This window comes from Larus michahellis, chromosome 2, assembly GCF_964199755.1.
Source record: "Larus michahellis chromosome 2, bLarMic1.1, whole genome shotgun sequence".
NCBI lineage: Eukaryota > Metazoa > Chordata > Aves > Charadriiformes > Laridae > Larus > Larus michahellis.
Window position 1 is genome coordinate 113,071,140 of NC_133897.1, and position 18,680 is coordinate 113,089,819.

At 39.4% G+C, this 18,680-nt stretch overlaps 1 protein-coding gene across 1 annotated transcript; it reads right to left on the reverse strand.

Annotated features, from left to right (window-relative positions):
• Nucleotides 1–1,270: 1,270 nt before the first annotated feature.
• NAPG (NSF attachment protein gamma) lies at nt 1,271–14,249 on the reverse strand. The gene is made up of 12 exons (XM_074576628.1): nt 14,081–14,249; nt 11,956–12,023; nt 10,731–10,815; nt 10,127–10,144; nt 9,538–9,568; nt 8,965–9,074; nt 8,760–8,826; nt 7,972–8,042; nt 6,724–6,802; nt 6,169–6,248; nt 5,333–5,462; nt 1,271–4,255 (listed from the first exon to the last, which is right to left on the reverse strand). The coding sequence occupies exons 1-12, from the start codon at nt 14,134–14,136 to the stop codon at nt 4,106–4,108; spliced, it is 945 nt and encodes a 314-aa protein (XP_074432729.1). The 5' UTR covers nt 14,137–14,249; the 3' UTR covers nt 1,271–4,105.
• Between the last annotated feature and the right edge of the window lie 4,431 nt (nt 14,250–18,680).

The following is an 18,680-nucleotide window of genomic DNA, read 5'->3' on the forward strand; positions in this document are numbered from 1 at the left end:
TTTACAGCTTCTTATTCACAGCATCTGAGGGACGATTCCTGTCACCCTGAAGAACTTCAGTGCAATTCTTCAGCCTTCAAGTACTCCAGCAAGTTTTGACTTTAAAATGGTAGAAAATGTGATGTTTCTCAATGACGAAGTCTCTGAAGAATTCTAGAGTTCACATCCTTAAATTGTGGAAAGATGGTTGGCTTTTGAAATGTTGATCCCCATTGTATCCAACTAAATAATGACAAACTTGCATTCTCATGGATGAAAACAGCTTTGAAACTCTGGCCCAAGTGATAAACATGATTAATTAACTCTAACGAACACAGCAGTCTTAAAATTCACAGTTATACCTCAAATGCCCCCCACCTTCTTCACTATTTCTGTACAAATTCAGCATATACAGAAACGTACCTGTTTTTTGTACTTTAAACCGAGTCAGTTTTCATTCAAATACAAGCAACACCCCTGCTTCAAAAAAAAAAATGCCCCCCGCCCCCCGAGTCTGTAACAGAATTGCAAACTAAACTTTGGGAGAAAAAAAAACCTCTATAAATCTACAGAGCTGCTTAAAAATACATCAGTGACACTTTAGCATATTAAGTAAAATGACATAGGTAAAGAATGAAGCAATCCAAGACCAAACTAACTTTCCTCTTCACCCCACCCCCAAGTCTTGGTTTTAAATCAGCAAAAAACTATGGCCTAAGTAGCGATTAAGTAACTTTTACACGTTCTTTCTGGACAGCAAACACCAGTTCTAAAATTATCCTTGTTGGAAATGAATGCTGAAGCTCTAATGGCTAGGGCATCCTCCGATCAACTGACCCCAGAGGCGCACGTGACGCATCTGTCACAGTATTAATACTCAAAGCACAGTTTGGTGCAAGAACCTCTCTCACGTCTCTGTTGCTCCGATGAATGTTCTCACTCCTTTCTGGATTACAGCATATTCAGGTAAATCCTGGAGGTTTTTTGTGTATTCTTTCAGAAGACTTTAAGAGCTTGCTACACATTTAACCAGACCAACTGTGGGCGATAAGCAAATGTCTAGTGAATAAGCCAAAAAGACTGGACACCAATGACTTTCAACACTCAGACCTGAGCCAGTAAGTTCCCAAGGGGCGTCACAAAATATACCTGCAATGCTTGGTGACGAGATCTGCAGTCAGTCACACACAAAATCTGCTTGAGATTAAAAAAACCCAAACAACAAACTAATTTTCAAATGGTGGTGCTCAGCAGGACCTGATCAACAACAGGGAAAGCTAGCACAAATCCATTAATTTCAAGTTTTATTTTTCATGTTGGTGAAACACACAGCCTCTTCTCAAGAAGCAGCATCTGTAGAGCTGTTACAAACACATTTTGTATTCTAATACACCACAGATTTGGAAAAAGAACAAATAAAGCACAGGTTTCACACTGCACTTGGCCATATGAGTCTTAAGTTACAGATAATTTAGAAATCTGATTTTACACATATATTGCATTGGCCATCACTCAGCCTTCATGCATAATTTATTTTTCTTACAGTCAACACTGATTTTGGAAACTTTCTTGCTGTAAATGGCATATTTTCCACTTTAAATCACTAAAATGATATTTACATAAGTGTGCAAATTGCTTTGAAAGATAGAAACAAACACTAACACATAATTTACAGACAGCTTCTTCTATAGTTAAACATTTACTAAAAGGCAGTTAATGTTCCTATCACGATTTCATTGCCTAAAATAGGAGAATAAGTTATATAAAATAGACCATCTTATTTTCAAACACTTCAATTTCTGCAGATTTGGTCTTTGCAGCAACATTGCAATCAAAAATTAAGATTCTACTCCTAAAATTCAGAGAAGCCCCCTTTCAATTCGATGGCAGCTTAACATGTTTAGTACAAGTTACTTTTGTCCCAGATTTTCCACACTTGGCACAAGGGAAAAAGAGAAAAGCTGGGGGAAGCGGGAAGACAGTCTTGTACATCTATTTTATTTTTTTGGTGATATGAAAAGTAGGCTTTAAGGATCTAATGCATAAGTTTTAATTTTTCTTTTAAGGGCCTGCTAGTGTTACAAGCACAGTTTAAATAAAGTCTGCAAGTTCCTTCACAGAAGCACACAAGGCTCCCAATTTTTCTTCTTATGCATGTCATCTTCTCACACACAAAAAAAGAAGTAGACCCCTTGGGACCATTCAACAAAACTGATTTCAGAACTGGAAGGAGCAAGAAAAACTTTAAGAAAATTAGTGTTCCCAGTTGTCCTATATGTGCAGTTTTTTTCTACATGTGATAAAGACTCCCCATAAAAAGTGCATGGTCACCTTCAAGATCAAATCCAGAAGACAGAAGTTGAGTAAACTGCAGTGAGTTTCTCCAACAGCGAAGAGAGATACGGGAAAGTCTTCAAAACCATCTTCCATGTAGTCAGAGAAAAGCAACTCAATTCCCAAAACTTCATTTAGACTATTTTATAGAAGAGCAAAAACTTCTTCCTATATACACCATTAATAACAAAGGGAAATTACCTGTCAGACAGTACACAACTACAGGCGTAGTCTCAAGTAGCTTTAAAATCCAAGCTCATTATTATATAATATAGAGACAAAACTGCTTTTTGAACACCCATTAAATTCAATGAGGTGACTTTTACAGCAGACCCGCCTGCAATTCATGATGTAGCTTGTGCACCCATCACAATGCTATCGAGTCCTATCCACCCCAAGGAAAGTGATTATTAACCCTCTAAAAGTTTCCCTTCATCACCATTAAGTCTGACATAGTGATGTCAGACATCACACATATGTCAGAGATATGCTTGATATTTTTGAAGACATCCAATTCCTTAATATGGCAGAAACCGTACCAACACTTCACACTGTACTTTTGGTCTATTGTTTATTGAACTCTGGGCATCACGTATCCCACACAAATCCCTGCTGGATTCCAAGTGATCTCACCCTAGTGCAGATCTTGATTAGGTTCTTCTGAAGAAACAGACCACAAGCACAGCTTCCAGTGTTGTCAGCTTTTACGCGTAAAATGCTCAAACAAATTTAAGACATGACAGAAGCTTGCAAAACACATGATGACTTGAAACCAAGTAAAAATGGAGAAGATGCATTAAAATTTGGTTATTTTGGATTCTGAACTAGTTTGAAAAGTGCTGTCTATAAGATAGCTGTTCTGTGCTTTGAAAATATGAAAGAATGAAATGGCTTTGGAGACTAGCGTATTGATTAGTAAATAAACACCTAGAACACTCAAGAACTCAAACACATCATTGAAATACTGCACCTAAGTTTTTGTTAAACGTTGTCTTCAGAGCTTTATATTCAATGCACGTTATCTACTACCTTCAGTTTCTTTTTTAGTTATGGCATGTTTCAGAAACACCACCGAGAAAGGTTGCCCACTCCTTCCATTCCCGAGACGTACATTACAAACAATATGCACACATTTATCTCCAAAGACTTCAGGTCAATAAAGGCGTGCCTGTACTTTTAAGCTTGCAAGACAGCTTCAAACCGGTTGACTTAGTATTTTCCACACCCACATGGATACTGCTTGCAAAGAATAAGGTATTAAAATAATATTCCGAAGTGGAGTAAAAACACGTTGAAAATAAACTGAAAGCTCCCCCTAGTGCTTATACTAGTGAAAAATCCTGCCTGGCACAGCCTGCTTTAAATGCTGTTAAACAAGAGATAAATAGCATATTTTACTCAGAAAACGATCACAAACACATTACTGAGACCAAGAAGTGTCAGCTGTTGAAGTCTAGCACTTAAAATTTTGTACCACTCTCCCATCTCCAGTGCTTCTATGGTTTTGGTTTCTTTTAAACTGTGCTTTTAGTAGAGATTTCTCTCACATTTTTCGCCATCAACTGAAGGCAGGGCCCTGAGGAATCTCCCACCAGGTAAGAAATTAAGTCCAAAAATGTTTCAAGATGATAGGTACAATCATGCTTTTTCTCCTGTATTGTACCCAGAAGCTGCCAAGTTAATATTAGCATTCCCGTATCACAATTGCAATGAAGCTCTGGTAAATCTGGTACCTTTGGATATGCTCAACATCACAAATAAGTCAGATATTTAAGACAACCTATGTCTGTAGCTAGCATAGTCCACCAGAATATTCATCCTCTTCCTCTTCAGCGTGAGAGCCCACTGCAGCTGGTCCTCTTGCTTTGTCTTGTGCAGCGTTTGGCGATTTCTTCTTCATTCCACCTCCTGGGACCACCAAGGTAAGACCAAGCTTGGCATACTGACAATAACAAGGCAAGTTTAATTTCTGTACTACCACCCAACTAAAATCTTGTTGAATTGCACTGAATTGATTGATGCTCGCAATAAACAAGCAGGTAACATTCAGTACGTAAAACAGATTGATGCTGCTCTCAGATCTTTTTTTTTCCAGCCTAGAATAAGCCTAACATTGGTTCTTTTTTTTTTTTCCTCCTATCTCAAACACTCTTGGGAATGGGATGCGATGTCTGTACTGACACTACTTATTATAGAATAATTTGGCCACTTCATACAGTTTTTGTGCTTCAAGCTTTATGTAAAAAAAAAAATAAAATTTCAGTATGCAGCTCTGCATACATTATCTAGTAAAAGTTCACGTAAAAATTCTTACAAGTGTTTTCCAGTAAGACTAGTACCTTAATTTTTACTATTCAACATAGTAACAAAGTAAAATTAGTCAATAACGTTAAAAAGTTTGGCATGGATGGATGTCTCCTTTACTTCACATCTTTCCTATCCTTATACTTCCTACAATTTAAAAGTACAATTTAAAAAAAAAAAATGTGAGGGGGGCACAATTACTTCCTTAAAATAAAATTAAAAAAACCCCCGATCTTTCATTAATTAGTACCTTGCTATGGAGTAAGTGCTAAAAAAAAAAAAAAAACCATTTAACAATACCATCCTGTAGGCATCATAGGCATCATATTCTACAACGTTTATGCAAAAGAATCAGGCATATGGTATTTCTGAGACAAAGCACAAGTGGCAAATTGTTCTGGTCCCTAAGGAACCAAACAGAAGGGAACACAAATTTAGCATACTGATCAAACAAACTCAGCAAATCCATAATAAACTGCTCTTTCACCTAAGTCTTCCCACCGTCTGAAAGGGACAGTGATGTGGGAATTTACGCTGGCAGGCAGCAAAGTAAAAGAATACATAAAGCTCACAGGCACAGGGCAGGATGACAGAGCAAATCACAATAATACACAGACTCTGCTCTTCTTATTTCTCCTCTACTAGAAAAAAAAAAATCTCAACCTGAACAAGGAAAAATATCATTAAGAAAAATACACATGAACTGCCTACTTACATCATTGTCCATATATTTGAACAGTGGCAAATTACAGACTTCAGAAACTTGATCCTGATCTTGCTGGTCATACCCTTCTAAAAGTTGCTCTAGTGCTGCACAGTCTTCACTTCCATTAAATCCCGGTATACTGAAGGAAATTAAGAGTTCATTTAGGGAATTTCTGCAATCTACTTGATACTCAGCTATTCTATCTTTAAATGCTGCTGATTGATAGCAGAAGAGCAAGCAGCTTTTAAGAATCTGATGGACTGCTTATTCCACAGAACTGCCCATAACCACTTTGATTTCTCCAGATCATATCCATAAAATTAAACTTTCAGCAATATTAGTTTGCATGCTGAGAATAAGACTACAATCACAGTCAAGACAAAAAGAGTACTAGAATTTTTCAGATTTTCCTGACTAGTCAATAAACTCTTCCTCTACTTTATATACAGAAAAATTCTGTAATGAGTTTCTACATATAAAGTACAAATTGAAGACTTGGAAAATATGAGCAAGATGTTTAAAGATTGATCTTGAAAGATTCTTTCTAAAAATAAAGCACAATTTAACTTACACATATGTTCAAGTCATTTCACTAAAAAACCAGTTTAAGTAAAAATACGTTGTTTCAGTATTTTGTTACTGAAGTCCTAATGAAAGCTGAAACAGAGAGTTGCTGGGAAAGCCTCCGGAACCAGGATTAAACACTAATCCAGATTTTGACATCAGAATATTCTTCTGGATGTGTAAAGAATGCCTTCTTCATTTCAATGTATTCAACTGGACTACTTTCTGTTTTAATTAATGAAACATTCAGTTTACAATTATAGGACGCAAAGTAGACTTACCTATAGCTTTCCCTCACACATCTTTCTGCAGCAACATAATCATTTCTGTGAAGATGAACTAAGACTTGAGCAATAGTTTTCTAAACAAAAACAAAAAAAACACAATCTGATGATTCTTTAGAAATTAACAGTAAAATATGAGAAAAATACCAGACTGCTAATACTTAGCGTGAAAAAGTAGTAAGCCATATCCTCAGGTGGTATGAAACAGATTATCTCCTATAACATTGCAATGAACTGTTGTACCAAGTAACAGTTTTTGTGGTTTGTCATTTTTGAAAACATCTTTATTTTTCATGTGTTTGTTGATATCGACAGCTCTTGTAGATAACAGCATCTTATCTTCAACATTGTAGCAAAGCATCTTATCTTCAACATTGTAGCAAAAAAGCACAGTTAGAGGTTGCAGAAACATGCACTACCACAAATTCTCATCACTTAGCAAGAAACGTATCCCTAAATCAAGACGTACATATGGTCACCCAGATGTCAGCTGTTATTAGTTACTCAGAAAAACTTGAAATGCGCTATCAGAAATTGACTCTTAGAATTTACCTTATAGCATGTTGGGTAATTTTCAATTTCCTTATAAATACTTTTTTCCTTTTGAAGAGACAATGCAGCCTCATCTAATCTAAAAAAAAAACAAAAACAAAAACAACAAAACAAACCAACACAAAAAACAGGAGTATCAGTGCCAGGAATACAGCATAATGAACCTGAGGCTAATTACAAAGTTTTTAATACATCAGCAAGTCTACTGGAATAAAAAGCAGTACAACTAAAAATCAGCAGTAGATCTTACTAACAGAGCAGGTTAAGAAATACATAGTCAGTGATTCCTTTGGGACACATGCAGGCTAAGAACAACTCTAGTATTCATTCAGAGAAACTTAATTTTTCATAACATGGTATAAGATGAATGCCTTGTTAGGTACCCTAACAGATTTCTCTATGTCATGAGGTTATGATAAGCTATCAGTAAGTCTGATATCCACAAACTATCAATATTAAGTCATAATAACTGCTTTTGGGTTTGAATACTCTTTTAATCATATTAAACTTCTAGAAATTATCAATAACACATGAGCCATAAAGCAGCAGAGCAACCAAGTCTTTCTGATGCTCTGAAGGTATATTGACTCACTTTCACAGACAGACTTTCAAGTTGCTTTGTAAATTTCCTTTTCTGACTACAATTCTGCAATGAAATATAGCGTCTTAAAAGTAGAGTTAGAAACCCAGACAATTTCTTAAAGGAACTACATGTTTCAGTGAAGCACATCTAAGCTGAACTGCAGGTCAAGTTTGGTGCTAGCAATCAACCATTAAAATAAATTCCCATCGAGACTCCAAGATACGCTCTTCTTTAAGAAGTCCAGAATCAGACTGCTGCAAACAGCTTTCCTTCCTCAGGTTAGTCACTTAATTCCCATTTTATATTCCACAGCTACAGAAGACTTCCAAGTACTTTCTACATATTAGTGCTGGAAGGAAAAAATAATAGTTTCCTGAAGTAGTTTAAGAAATAATGAAAACTGGTGTATGTGCTTTCTAGCTATTCAACAAACACAAAGGAAACAAAGCCTTACAGCCCACATTCTCCCATGCCAGAACACAAAACAGGTGGATCCTGGATGAACTTGGCATATCCCAGAGAAACTGAATTTTAGTTTGAAGTACATCTCAAAGAATTAAGTTACAGTATATAACGCAAACACAGCAAGAAAAAAAACAATGAAAATCACTATTAAAGATTCAATTATGTTTAAGGGGGGAAAAAAAAAAGGCATAAAGCTATACCTGCGTCCTCTGACTAGAAGTCTTGATGCTTTCCCTAGCATTTCTAATGCTTGCCGTAAACGTTCTTCATTCTAGAGAAGAACAAAAAGAATTGATGCATTTTATTTCATTTGGACAGAATTAAGACTACTAGACCTTAATCTAAGTGTCATCTGTAACTTAGAACAACTGCTAATTTGTGTATCAGCAGTTCACGTACTCAAGGGAAATATGAAGAGTATTGGTGCACACAAGTCCCACAGCCAGCTCCTGTATGGATCTACAGAGCAAAGCAACACTAATGCAAACTTGCTAATCTGGAAACACGTGACAACGTACACCAAGGTACACCAGTGGCAGCAGCAAAAAGGCAAACCATCTGCTCATGGGATGCGTAGAGTATCAAGCAAACACTTTTCCTCTATGCCTTCAAGGATTTCAAACTATTTTAGGCTCCAGAATTCAACAGCAGCCATGTTCCTGCCTACCCTCCAGGCTGCCCAACAAGAGGCAGAAACATACAAAATTCAGATTCAGTCAAGTCCCAAACTGAGAAAAAGACAAAGCAAACTGATTCCTAACTCTTATAGTCTCCTTTTCTGCAGCATAAGAAGCCTTCAGCTTCATTACTCAGCCACTGATGTGAAGGGAAGGAAAAATAATTTAGAACCTAATCTTAGGCTTTTTCTTAACTTTATAGTTGACCCTAACCACTAATTCATTCACCTTCATATACTTTCTGGGACTGCAAAACTCTTTGCTGGTGGAAATAAAAGAACAACAAACCAACTCCAAAACCCCCCACTTACTTCAAACACTGATGCTGCTTGCTGATAGAGCTGCACAGCCTTCTCTGGGCTCACATTTTCTATTAACCTGCAATAAGCATAAAACATTTATCTTCAGATGAAATGAAAGTATTTTTTAACCTAAAAGCATCAAAAAGGCAAGAAAGAAAACCAAAGACATACCCATGCCCTGCATGCATTCTAGCCACCAAGACCACAGACTTACTTTCCAGCCCGTTCCAGTGCAATAGCAGCTGTATCTGGTGTCCCATTCTCCAGGTACATCATACTGGCTTTCTCGATCAGCTGAACTGCTTCAGGGAGTCTCTGCATCTCCTGCAAAGCAACAGTCAGAGGAATGATGCCATCAGGAACTACACACAATTACGTACAATGAAACAAATCGAACCAAAGTGTAATACTTTATTTATTAAGATTCTAATTTTATTTACAAGCTCGTAGAGCTAGTGAAAGCTGACCAACAACTCCTTAAAACTCATTTGTTAAGTACCAAACTTTCATGAATTTGCAGTAGTTTAGAGCAAAAGTAGCACCACTCTTCTGTTACCTTGACATGAGGCCCTCACCTTTCCTTCTAAGAAAGGAAAACCATTTTTCCCCCCCCAATTAAAAATGTCACTTCCCTAACCTAGTGAGGGTATTTGTGGGAACTACGAGTCAACAGAAAAATATCATTTGAATATGCAATTCAGTTACATATATTTGTAAAACGATCCAGTGTACAAGATCCTTCACTATAAAACAGAACTTTCTAATAAAAAGTAGTAAATGAAAATACCTTCAGCATCATGCCAGCTTGTTCATAAGCTCTGCAGAGAAAAAATTATAATTTAGTTAGATATGGTGTATTTCAGGAAGCTGTAGTTAACGTGCATCAGCTGTCACTTCACTATTACTATTTAATGCTTTGAAGATGTTTTAAGTGTTTTATCTAATGAGACAGTGCATGCGTAACATTATCTTCCACAAATGAAGTGCTCCAACCACACTCCCCATTAAAAATCTATTCTCATGATCTGACCCACAAGCAATATTTGGATTATTTGTCATTATCTGCTTGCTTTGAAGTAGTCTTTAATTAAAAATTTTCTTTATAAGAATGCATAGAATTTCAAAATAACAGAAAGTTAATGTAAGAAAAAATATTTTACATCAAAAAGGTGCTGAAAAATGTCAAAATCATCATTTCTTCAGATGGCCATTGCAGGTTTTCAGACTTTCCTAGCCCCCACTTCCATTAAACTGATTTTGAAACAGCAAAATCACTTGAACCATACCATTTACTACAGCAAGATCAAAGTGATAGTTCGTGCTTGTAGCATATGTTAGAAAATTTGTTTCAGATTATTCAGTGCTTCTGTACTTACTTGGCAGCATGGAAGAGACTGGAAGTAACATTGTCAAAGTCAAGGACAAAAGCCACAAAAATAGAATGCAGAAAAGTTATCAGTGTGCAAAATCTTATGGAAGTACTAGTTTCAAAGTAAGGAATCCCATAAAGGCAAACCAAACCTACTACATTTGTAGGCAAGGTGTCAAAAATAAATACTTCTAAGGACAGAATAAACACAACATACCAAAGTATAACTGCATACAAAGTTGTAAAAAGCACATTTATTTGAAGTATGTTCTGGGATACCAAATACTACTACAAGTACTACAATAAAGTCAGAGTGGCATTTAGTTTATACTATCCATTTGTAGGTATTTTAAAAAGAAATATAATAATTTCTGAATAAGTACATAGGCATTTCAGGCAGTGATCAGCATCTTATCACTCAAAATGTTATTGGAAACAACACAGATTTTCTAACCACTCAGAGCACACAGGAATAGTCTTTTAAAATACAATTTTGTTAGACTGAGAAAATGCTCGGATATATTAAATACATCTTCTACCACCCCTATTACCCCATTCTAAGTAGCAATTAGTCAGCTTCTTGGAAAAAAAAATAATCAATGAAAAGATACGCTTTATTGTTTTCATGTGCCTCAGCTTCCCGTAAACAGGCTTCCCTTGCCTGGTCAAACTGCTTGGCATTCTTAAAAGCAACAGCTGCAAAAAATCAAATAAAGTTCTTATTTACAGCTTGCCATTTTCCTTTTTTCACCATTTCTGCTCAAGAATTTAGCTACGTAAAGATACAAACAGACTCTTTAAATTAATGGTTACAGTTTACCAAGCTCTTCCAAAAAACTCCCATGACAGTCCTCCTTGCTTCATTAATCACTTTGATAACATTAAAAACATTTATTGTCAACAACACTTCCATACCATCATGGTACCACACATTGTGCATAATGTGTTCAGCTGGATTTTGGAACTAACTCGCTCACTCTGTATTTTAATTACGGAACTGCAGGAATGCACGTGTATATGGTTTTAATCATTAGAGGTTATACAAAATCAGTATTGCAGGAATAGAAGTGCACCATCAACAAAGCATACCTGTAACCTCCTCAACACAACCAATTCAGGGCACAAATATTTTTTTCTATCTCCATTAGACAGAAAGGACATTAAAGTAGGATTTAAAGTAAATTCCAATTTATAAATGCTCCAGTTGCTCTTCCAAGTTTGTACTTTTTTATTCAGGCTTAAATGAATGAATAGGAATGTCTACAGTAGGAAGCCAAAAAGCCATGATAAACTGCTATTATCAAAAAGAAGAAAATGTTTTAAGAGCATAAAGGAATCAACTAGTAAGAATTTTATATTTAGTGTGACACTTGCAGTGGAAAAAAGGCAGAAAAGAGATCTTACTACACCTAAAAAACCACAAAACCGGCAGAATCTCTCTACATTACTGAGACAGTCTTTGTCCGGACATGTAAGATGATGAAAAAGCAAAATTTTAAAAACAGCTCAAATGTTTGCTGTTTTGTAGGTAAAGTCATAGGATTTGGGGATGGACAAGTGAAAGAAGGAACGCTTTATTTTTATCACACATAGTAATATAAAAAATAGAAGCTGTACGCTTAAAAAAAATATTGTTTTTACAACTGTTCTAGATCTCCACGTAAAATCTGATACTTATTTTGCAGTGCTACTAAGAGTATTTTTTTTGTCATTTCATCTTACTTTGTCCTCACAACAGTTTTACTTTCACAGTAATGTAAAATAATTAAAATGTTATCAGCTTAAAGAATACTTTCAAGCCATAAAGTATATGGCCATATTTACAGACATACATACCTGCCTTCCCATATTCAGTAGCTGCACTGTCATAATCTGGTTTCCACTTTAACAATCCAGTTTTCAGACTAAAATGCAAGAAGAAAGGCCTATTAACAAGGAGTAAAGAATTTATATTTTACCTTCAAATATATATTTCAGATATATTTAAAACTTTAGACTACCTCCGTGCCAATTACCTATATACCAATACTATGGTGGCATCGCCACTGTAAAAATAAATGCTGGAATTGTTAGGAATTGCATAAAGCACTGCAATGATCTCCCATAGTTACATGCCTTGCCCTAACAAGCTTCTGCTGTCATCAGAGAGTCCTCACCAGTCCAGCTCGTCAACAGTAAAGAAGCCAAAAGAAGAATACTTACACCTACACCAATATATCTCAAGATTTCTAATACCACAACACCTAACAGCACTTTTTGTTACACATCCTGAATTTCCCAGTGTTTCTCTACAGTGATTTTTTTGCTGCTAAGAATTATCAAAGACTCTCCACTGCATACACCAATGAAAGAATTTACTTACCAACACAAAGACAAAGCCTCTTATGTCATTTATATGTCTAGAGTGAATCATGACACTAAATGGCATCACGTGTACACACAGCCACACATATACATAGGGAAAAATATACATTGCAAAATGAGGTGAGTCATCAGGCAATGTTAATTTCAATATTATGACTTCCACACTTCTAAAACAAATATAAAAATTACCATAACTTTAGAGACCACTTCCATATTTGTCACAGGCAGATACTTCAGATGCAACACATGCTTAATTTGGAAAAACAGTTGTATATAGACTCTATGTTGGTTTTGTTGTCTTACTTGGATGAAAGCCACAGTATGTAACTCTAAAGCAAGCCTTTATATTGTGTTATTTTTATCACAGACAAATGCATTGCACTAAAATACACAATGCTTTAAATCTGCACACAATTTGAGATTTAGGTGCCTTTTATTTCAAATGCTTTCCAGGATAAGCTTAAAATGAATTCCACTGAAAGGCAGTTATGGTCAAGTAATTTGAAAAAGATACTCTGGTACAGATTTTTTTATTCTGAGAAGGCCTCTCCTCTATCACAGTTTATACTTTTGATCCATGATTTCTGGATGGCCCATCGCTATTCTAACTAAAATTATAGCATTTTTGGATTAGTCATCTCTATTACATCTACACTGTAGGCTGTGAGATTGAGACTTACAAGCAAAATTAAGTGTTAAAATACACATGCAAAGACTATCATACGTAGATGTTAAGCCAACACAGGTCTTTGAGGCTATCTAAAAAGAAATAATCACACATAGGCAGGAAGCACACACCATCTCAGCAAGGTTATGCTTTTTTCTTCACCACAATCCCCATAACACTTTTCTCCCGCTTGCCTGTCTCCCACTAACTTTAGCAGAAGAGCAGAAGTGACTCCTCTGGTTTTCCAGTTGGGGTCACAGCAATAAACGTGGTCCTTCAGGAAACCTGCACAGGCTCCAGGCCTCTGAGCCGCACCGACACCACTCCTTAGCTTTAGGGCCCCTTTATTCTCCCAGTTCCGGGAAGAAGGGGGCCCTTTACCACCGGCCCCCTGTAGGGAGGGACCCCCGAGGCAGAAGAGGGGCCGAGCAGCCATGTCCTCCCACTCCCCCAGTCCCGTACCTCCCTTCCCTTCCCCTGAGGTCACGTCGCGGTCCCCCCGCCAGCCCCGCCGTGGAGTCACCACCTCCCCACGGGCTGCTCCTTCCCCACCGCTCCGCGCGGGGCACCATGGGAGCCGTAGTTCCCCAGAGGCTTCCACTCCCCACATAGGCGCCGGCGAGAACTACAACTCCCAAGAACCCACCCCGGCCCCCCGGCCGCGGCCCAGGGGTGAAGAAGGGGTACCGAGCGGCCGCGCTAAACCGGCGGACAGCAGCCCCAGGGCTCAGAGGCCGCGGGGAAGGTAACCGCGTCGGGCGAGCAGCCCGCTCCGCCGAGCCCCGCTCAAGCAGGCGGCGATACGACGCCTCCATGGGGCGGCCGGGCCTGACAGGCCGGGCGCTGAGCTGGCAGCCATGGCACCCACTCGCCAGCTTTCCCCCCCACCCAACTCCGGCCGACCGACCTCCCTCCCTCCCCTCCGCTCACTATTTCTCCGCTTTGGCGATGTGCTCGAGTGCCTCATTAATCTTCTGCGCCGCCATCTCGCCTGCCGGTGTGGGGAGGGTGGCCGGCGCTCCGCCGCCCTGCGCGCCCGCTACGGAACGCCGCGGGGCTCACGGGGCGCCGAGGGGAGGGGCTCGGCACTGGGGACTCCGCCTCCCTCGCGGCGCCTGCGCGGCCGTTGGTGGCAGTTAGTGGCCGTTGGTGGCCGTTGCGGCGTCATGGCGTGGCCGACTCGGTGGGCGATGACGGGGGGCAAGCTGTCTCTCGCTCTCCTTCCCCGGCAGCCCGGCGGGGGGATGTCACCTGGCAGGGGTCCTGCAGGTGGGTGGCTGCCCCCACGGCGTTGGGCTGTGCCTCGCTCCGGGGAGCTGGAAAGATACCTCTGCTGCAGGAGCCCTCTGCCCCGTCCCCTCCAAGGCCAAGAGAAGCTTTTTAGAAAATAGGGATGAGCGCAGGCCTGCGTTTCCCAGGGTTTTCAAACGTAGGCCAGGTTTTGGTGGAAGTGCATTGTGGTTTAACCCTAGCCAGCAGCTGGGACCATGCAGCCGCTGACTCGCTCCCTCAGCTAGGATGAGGAAGGGAATCGGAAAAGTGAAAAGACTCTTGGCTTTAATAGACAGTTTAATAGGTAAAGCAAAAGCCACACAAGCAAAGCAAACCAAGGAAGGAATTCATTCACTGCTTCCCATCATTGGGCAGGTGGTCAGCTATCTCCAGGAAAGCGGGACTCCATTACACGTAACATTTCCTTGGGAAGACAAATGCCATCGCTCTGAACATTTCCTCCACCCTCCTTCCCCCAGCTTGATATGCTGAACATAGTGTTGTATGGTTTGGAATATCCCTTTGGTCAGTTGGGGTCAGCCGTCCCAGCTGTGTCCGCTTCCAACTTCTTGTGCACTCCCAGGCTACTTGCTGGTGGGTGGTGTGAGAAGCAGAAAAGGCCTTGACTTCCTAGCAACAACCAAAACCACTAGGGTGTTTCTCATCCCAAATCCAAAACATAGCACTATATCAGCTGCTAGCAAGAAAGTCAACTCTATCCCAGCTGAAACCATGACAAAACGTGCTACTCGCGGGCCAAAGGCTGAAAAGCACTGCTTGCCCTGCTCTGAAAGAAGCCTCCAGAGGCTGAGGGATTTTGCTGAGGAGTACTGCTCTGACTCGTTTGGTATATGTAAAAGTCAAGCTGGCACAGAAATCTAAAGCAGAAGGCATGAGTGGTGGATGAGCACAACAGAATTGCTAACACAGGCTACGCAATCATGCAAGATACCCAAATTACACACTTGGTAACTGAATTGAAAATGCTAAAGTCTGTGTTACTGCCCATACTTCCAGTTTCCTTGACTCCTTAATTTTGTTAATCTGAAACATCCTTGAGTAACGGAAGATCCGTGATTGAGCCCAGGAGGGTGTTTATTCTCCAGACTTGGGCATCATTATTGTCTTCCAGCAATCTGAATAAGAGAAGTATTTCTCAACGCAGGAGAAAGAAAGCAAAGTGAGAAGCTGGTTAAACTTGCAAAACTCTTATTGAGCATAGGAATAATTGAAAGTCCACGTCGTTTACAGGAACCAGAGCTTTGTAATTGCTTCTACCTTAAATGATGAAAAGAAACAATGTTTACATGATTTGTTTTACTCTAGGTAGACATCAGACTCACAGGTCTGAATTATTCTCCCTTTTCCTTTTCCCACATTCCCCTGATGACCTGGAAACTTAATTTTCTAACTTTAGTTTTTGCTCTGCACTTGAGAGGCTATTATCTATTGCAGATGGTGGAAAATCACAAAATGTTACATACTATTATGCTGTGTCTTAGAACAAAGTAGGAAAAAAGGTTGTAGAGAGGTTTTCCTTTTCTGCTTTCAGAAGCAGATGAATGGTCACAGAAGTACTGGGAGAAAATAGCTAATCTTGCATAATACATACACAAAAAAGGTTTCTGGCAAGCACTCACTGGTAGCGGGTAAAAAGTAGAGGAAGCTATGATCGGAGAGATTCTTGTTTCATCACGTCTGTCTCTTCTTTCCCTTGCTATGGCAGCCAGGATAAATCTGGCCACATGAGCCTGCTGAAGTGCCTTTCAAACAAACCTGTGTAAGCGGGGAAAATGAAACTGTAGAACTGTGGCATTAAAGGACAGAATAACCTCAGAGTGTTCTGCTGAAGCACCCAGTTAATGACTTATTCTTTGTGTGTTTGTTTGTGCTAGTGCTCCTGGCCTGCTGTGTTCCCTGGGTTATAAATAGCTGTTCACTTTCTAGTGAAACTGCACATGTGCGCTGTCTGGTTACACTTTATACTGGAATGACCAGATGAAAGATTTCCAAGACTAGTATTAAATGAAATAGGATATTCCTGGGTAGCTTTTATTTTGTAGACATGGAACCTCCGGAGATTTTACATCTGGGAAAGATCATATCACAGCATCTGGTGCTTGGCTGTGAATTAGAATTTGGTATTGAAAAATGACCAGGTACAATGTGAAAAAAAATCACAGTGATAGCAGTTGGAGTGACAAACTTTTTAAAGTATAATCTTACAGGTTTTGTTTTCTAGGCAGATGTGAACTGTGCAAATAGCTGTACCAGTAGAAGACTGATCATTAGCCAGTCCTAAGCTGCCCATCACTACACCTTGCAGAGGGTTTCTGTCTCCTATCTAAGCATTTCTTCATGTACACTATTGCAACCAAAGGCATCAGGTTATCAAAAATGAGCTGCATAAGCTGATACAGCTCACGTTGTCTGAAATGGGTTAAAAAAGCACCTGTGTGAGACTTCAGGGAGCTAACCTCTGGCAAGAGGCTGGAAGCAAGCAGCTGTGGACAGCACATTCCACCATCAAGCAGTTGGTAGTTTTAAGAGACTATCAATATGATCATAGCTAAATTTGTTTCCCAATTAACTTTTCTTTGCTATGAATATGTCATATTCTTGTTCAGAAAGTCAGGACTGACTGCAGTGAGTTATATTTTAAATCAGCTGCTGAATCCTATCTGCCACTCCGCTGGATCTGGAAGGGGAATTTAAGTATTCCTAGATTTGGATTTCCCAGCTTTTTCTGATACCCTTCTTTGGCAGCAGGATGTGGAACGTTCTACCTTCTAATTTATTAATGTCTGAGTTGGAGTTGTAACTACAATAACAACAGCTACACCACCACAATGAGGAGATTACCTGTGAGGATGGGAGAGGGATCTGCATATTCCTCCTCCCAGGCAGACTACTACTAACACTAATGGTCCTATGAACAATTGGCTCAGACACATTTTGGGCCCGTTATATACACAAAAATGTGTTCTGCGATCATTCCATCCCAGTGCCAGCGCCTGAGTGCTCCAGTACCTTTTATTTTCCTGTCTTCAGCATTAGATCCATATAATTTGTCTGTGAGACATTACTAGTTCCTGTCTTAATGGGTATGGCAGAAAGCAAACAAATAACTCTGAGGGCAGCAGAATTAATAAAAACTAGTTTTCTGCAGATTTGTGTCTCCCTGCTGATCATCTTTAATTAAATAGCAGAAGACTACAGTGTGAGCATGGCTTTTATTAGATGTCAGAGAATAAAGAGAGACATTATAAATATCCCAAATGGGGGAAGGAGGTAATGTCTAATTGGCTTTCCAGATCCATTGGACATGAGAGAGGAGGAGGGTATTCTTGTATCCGATAGGGTGTTCCAATGTGAAACATTCATAATACCTTACGCACTGTTTATCGAACACATATAATTTACATGTTCCTTTTCCAGGTTAAGTAAGGTGGCCTGTCCACCAAGGTAAGGCCAGTTGGTTTTGTCAATGTGTAAGATGATGCATCACGATTACCAAGTCCCTTTTAGTCCCTACCTATTATCCCTCCTGCCTCCCTTGCTTCCAACAAGAATCCATTTCCTTAGATCATGACAACCCACAAATGTTATTTATTTACAGTCACATTGATTTTATACAATAGTTTGCATATGACTCACAAAGATAGGTACAATATCTACAGATGTGAGTAAAGCTCTTCTGGAGAAGAATTGAGCTAACTGTTGGGTTTTAAAGAGCCCAAGGTCAGATAAAAGCCTGTAATTGCCACCATGCCACTTCCCACATGCTCCAATGGGGAATCTGACGCACTCAATATTGTTGGCATTTCTCACCTCCTGGACTTGCTCCTTGATACTTCCTTACCTTCTCAGCTGCTGCATCAGCAAGTGGTGATAATTTACTTTCATATCTGATGGTTATATCTGCCACCAGTGCCTGACCACCCTTAACAAATATTAGATCAGGCTTATAGAGCTTGTTTTGGTGGTCTCGTAGGAGTGGCTAGTAAAACACTAGCCAGCCCTTCCTTTGAGCTTCTTCAACCAGTAGATCACGCAGTTGGTTATATCTTTTGATCCTAGCTTCCTGAAATGGTGGGCAATAATATGTGTGCAAGTCTCACTCGCAGCTCGACAGTGCTGGCAGATCTTGAGTTTCCTGTCTACCCCAATTCCCTCATGGGATAGGCATTAGCTTTTAATTGTAAGGTGGTAATGAGCTTCCTGTGGGGAATGCCAGTGTAACATTTAATCCAATTGT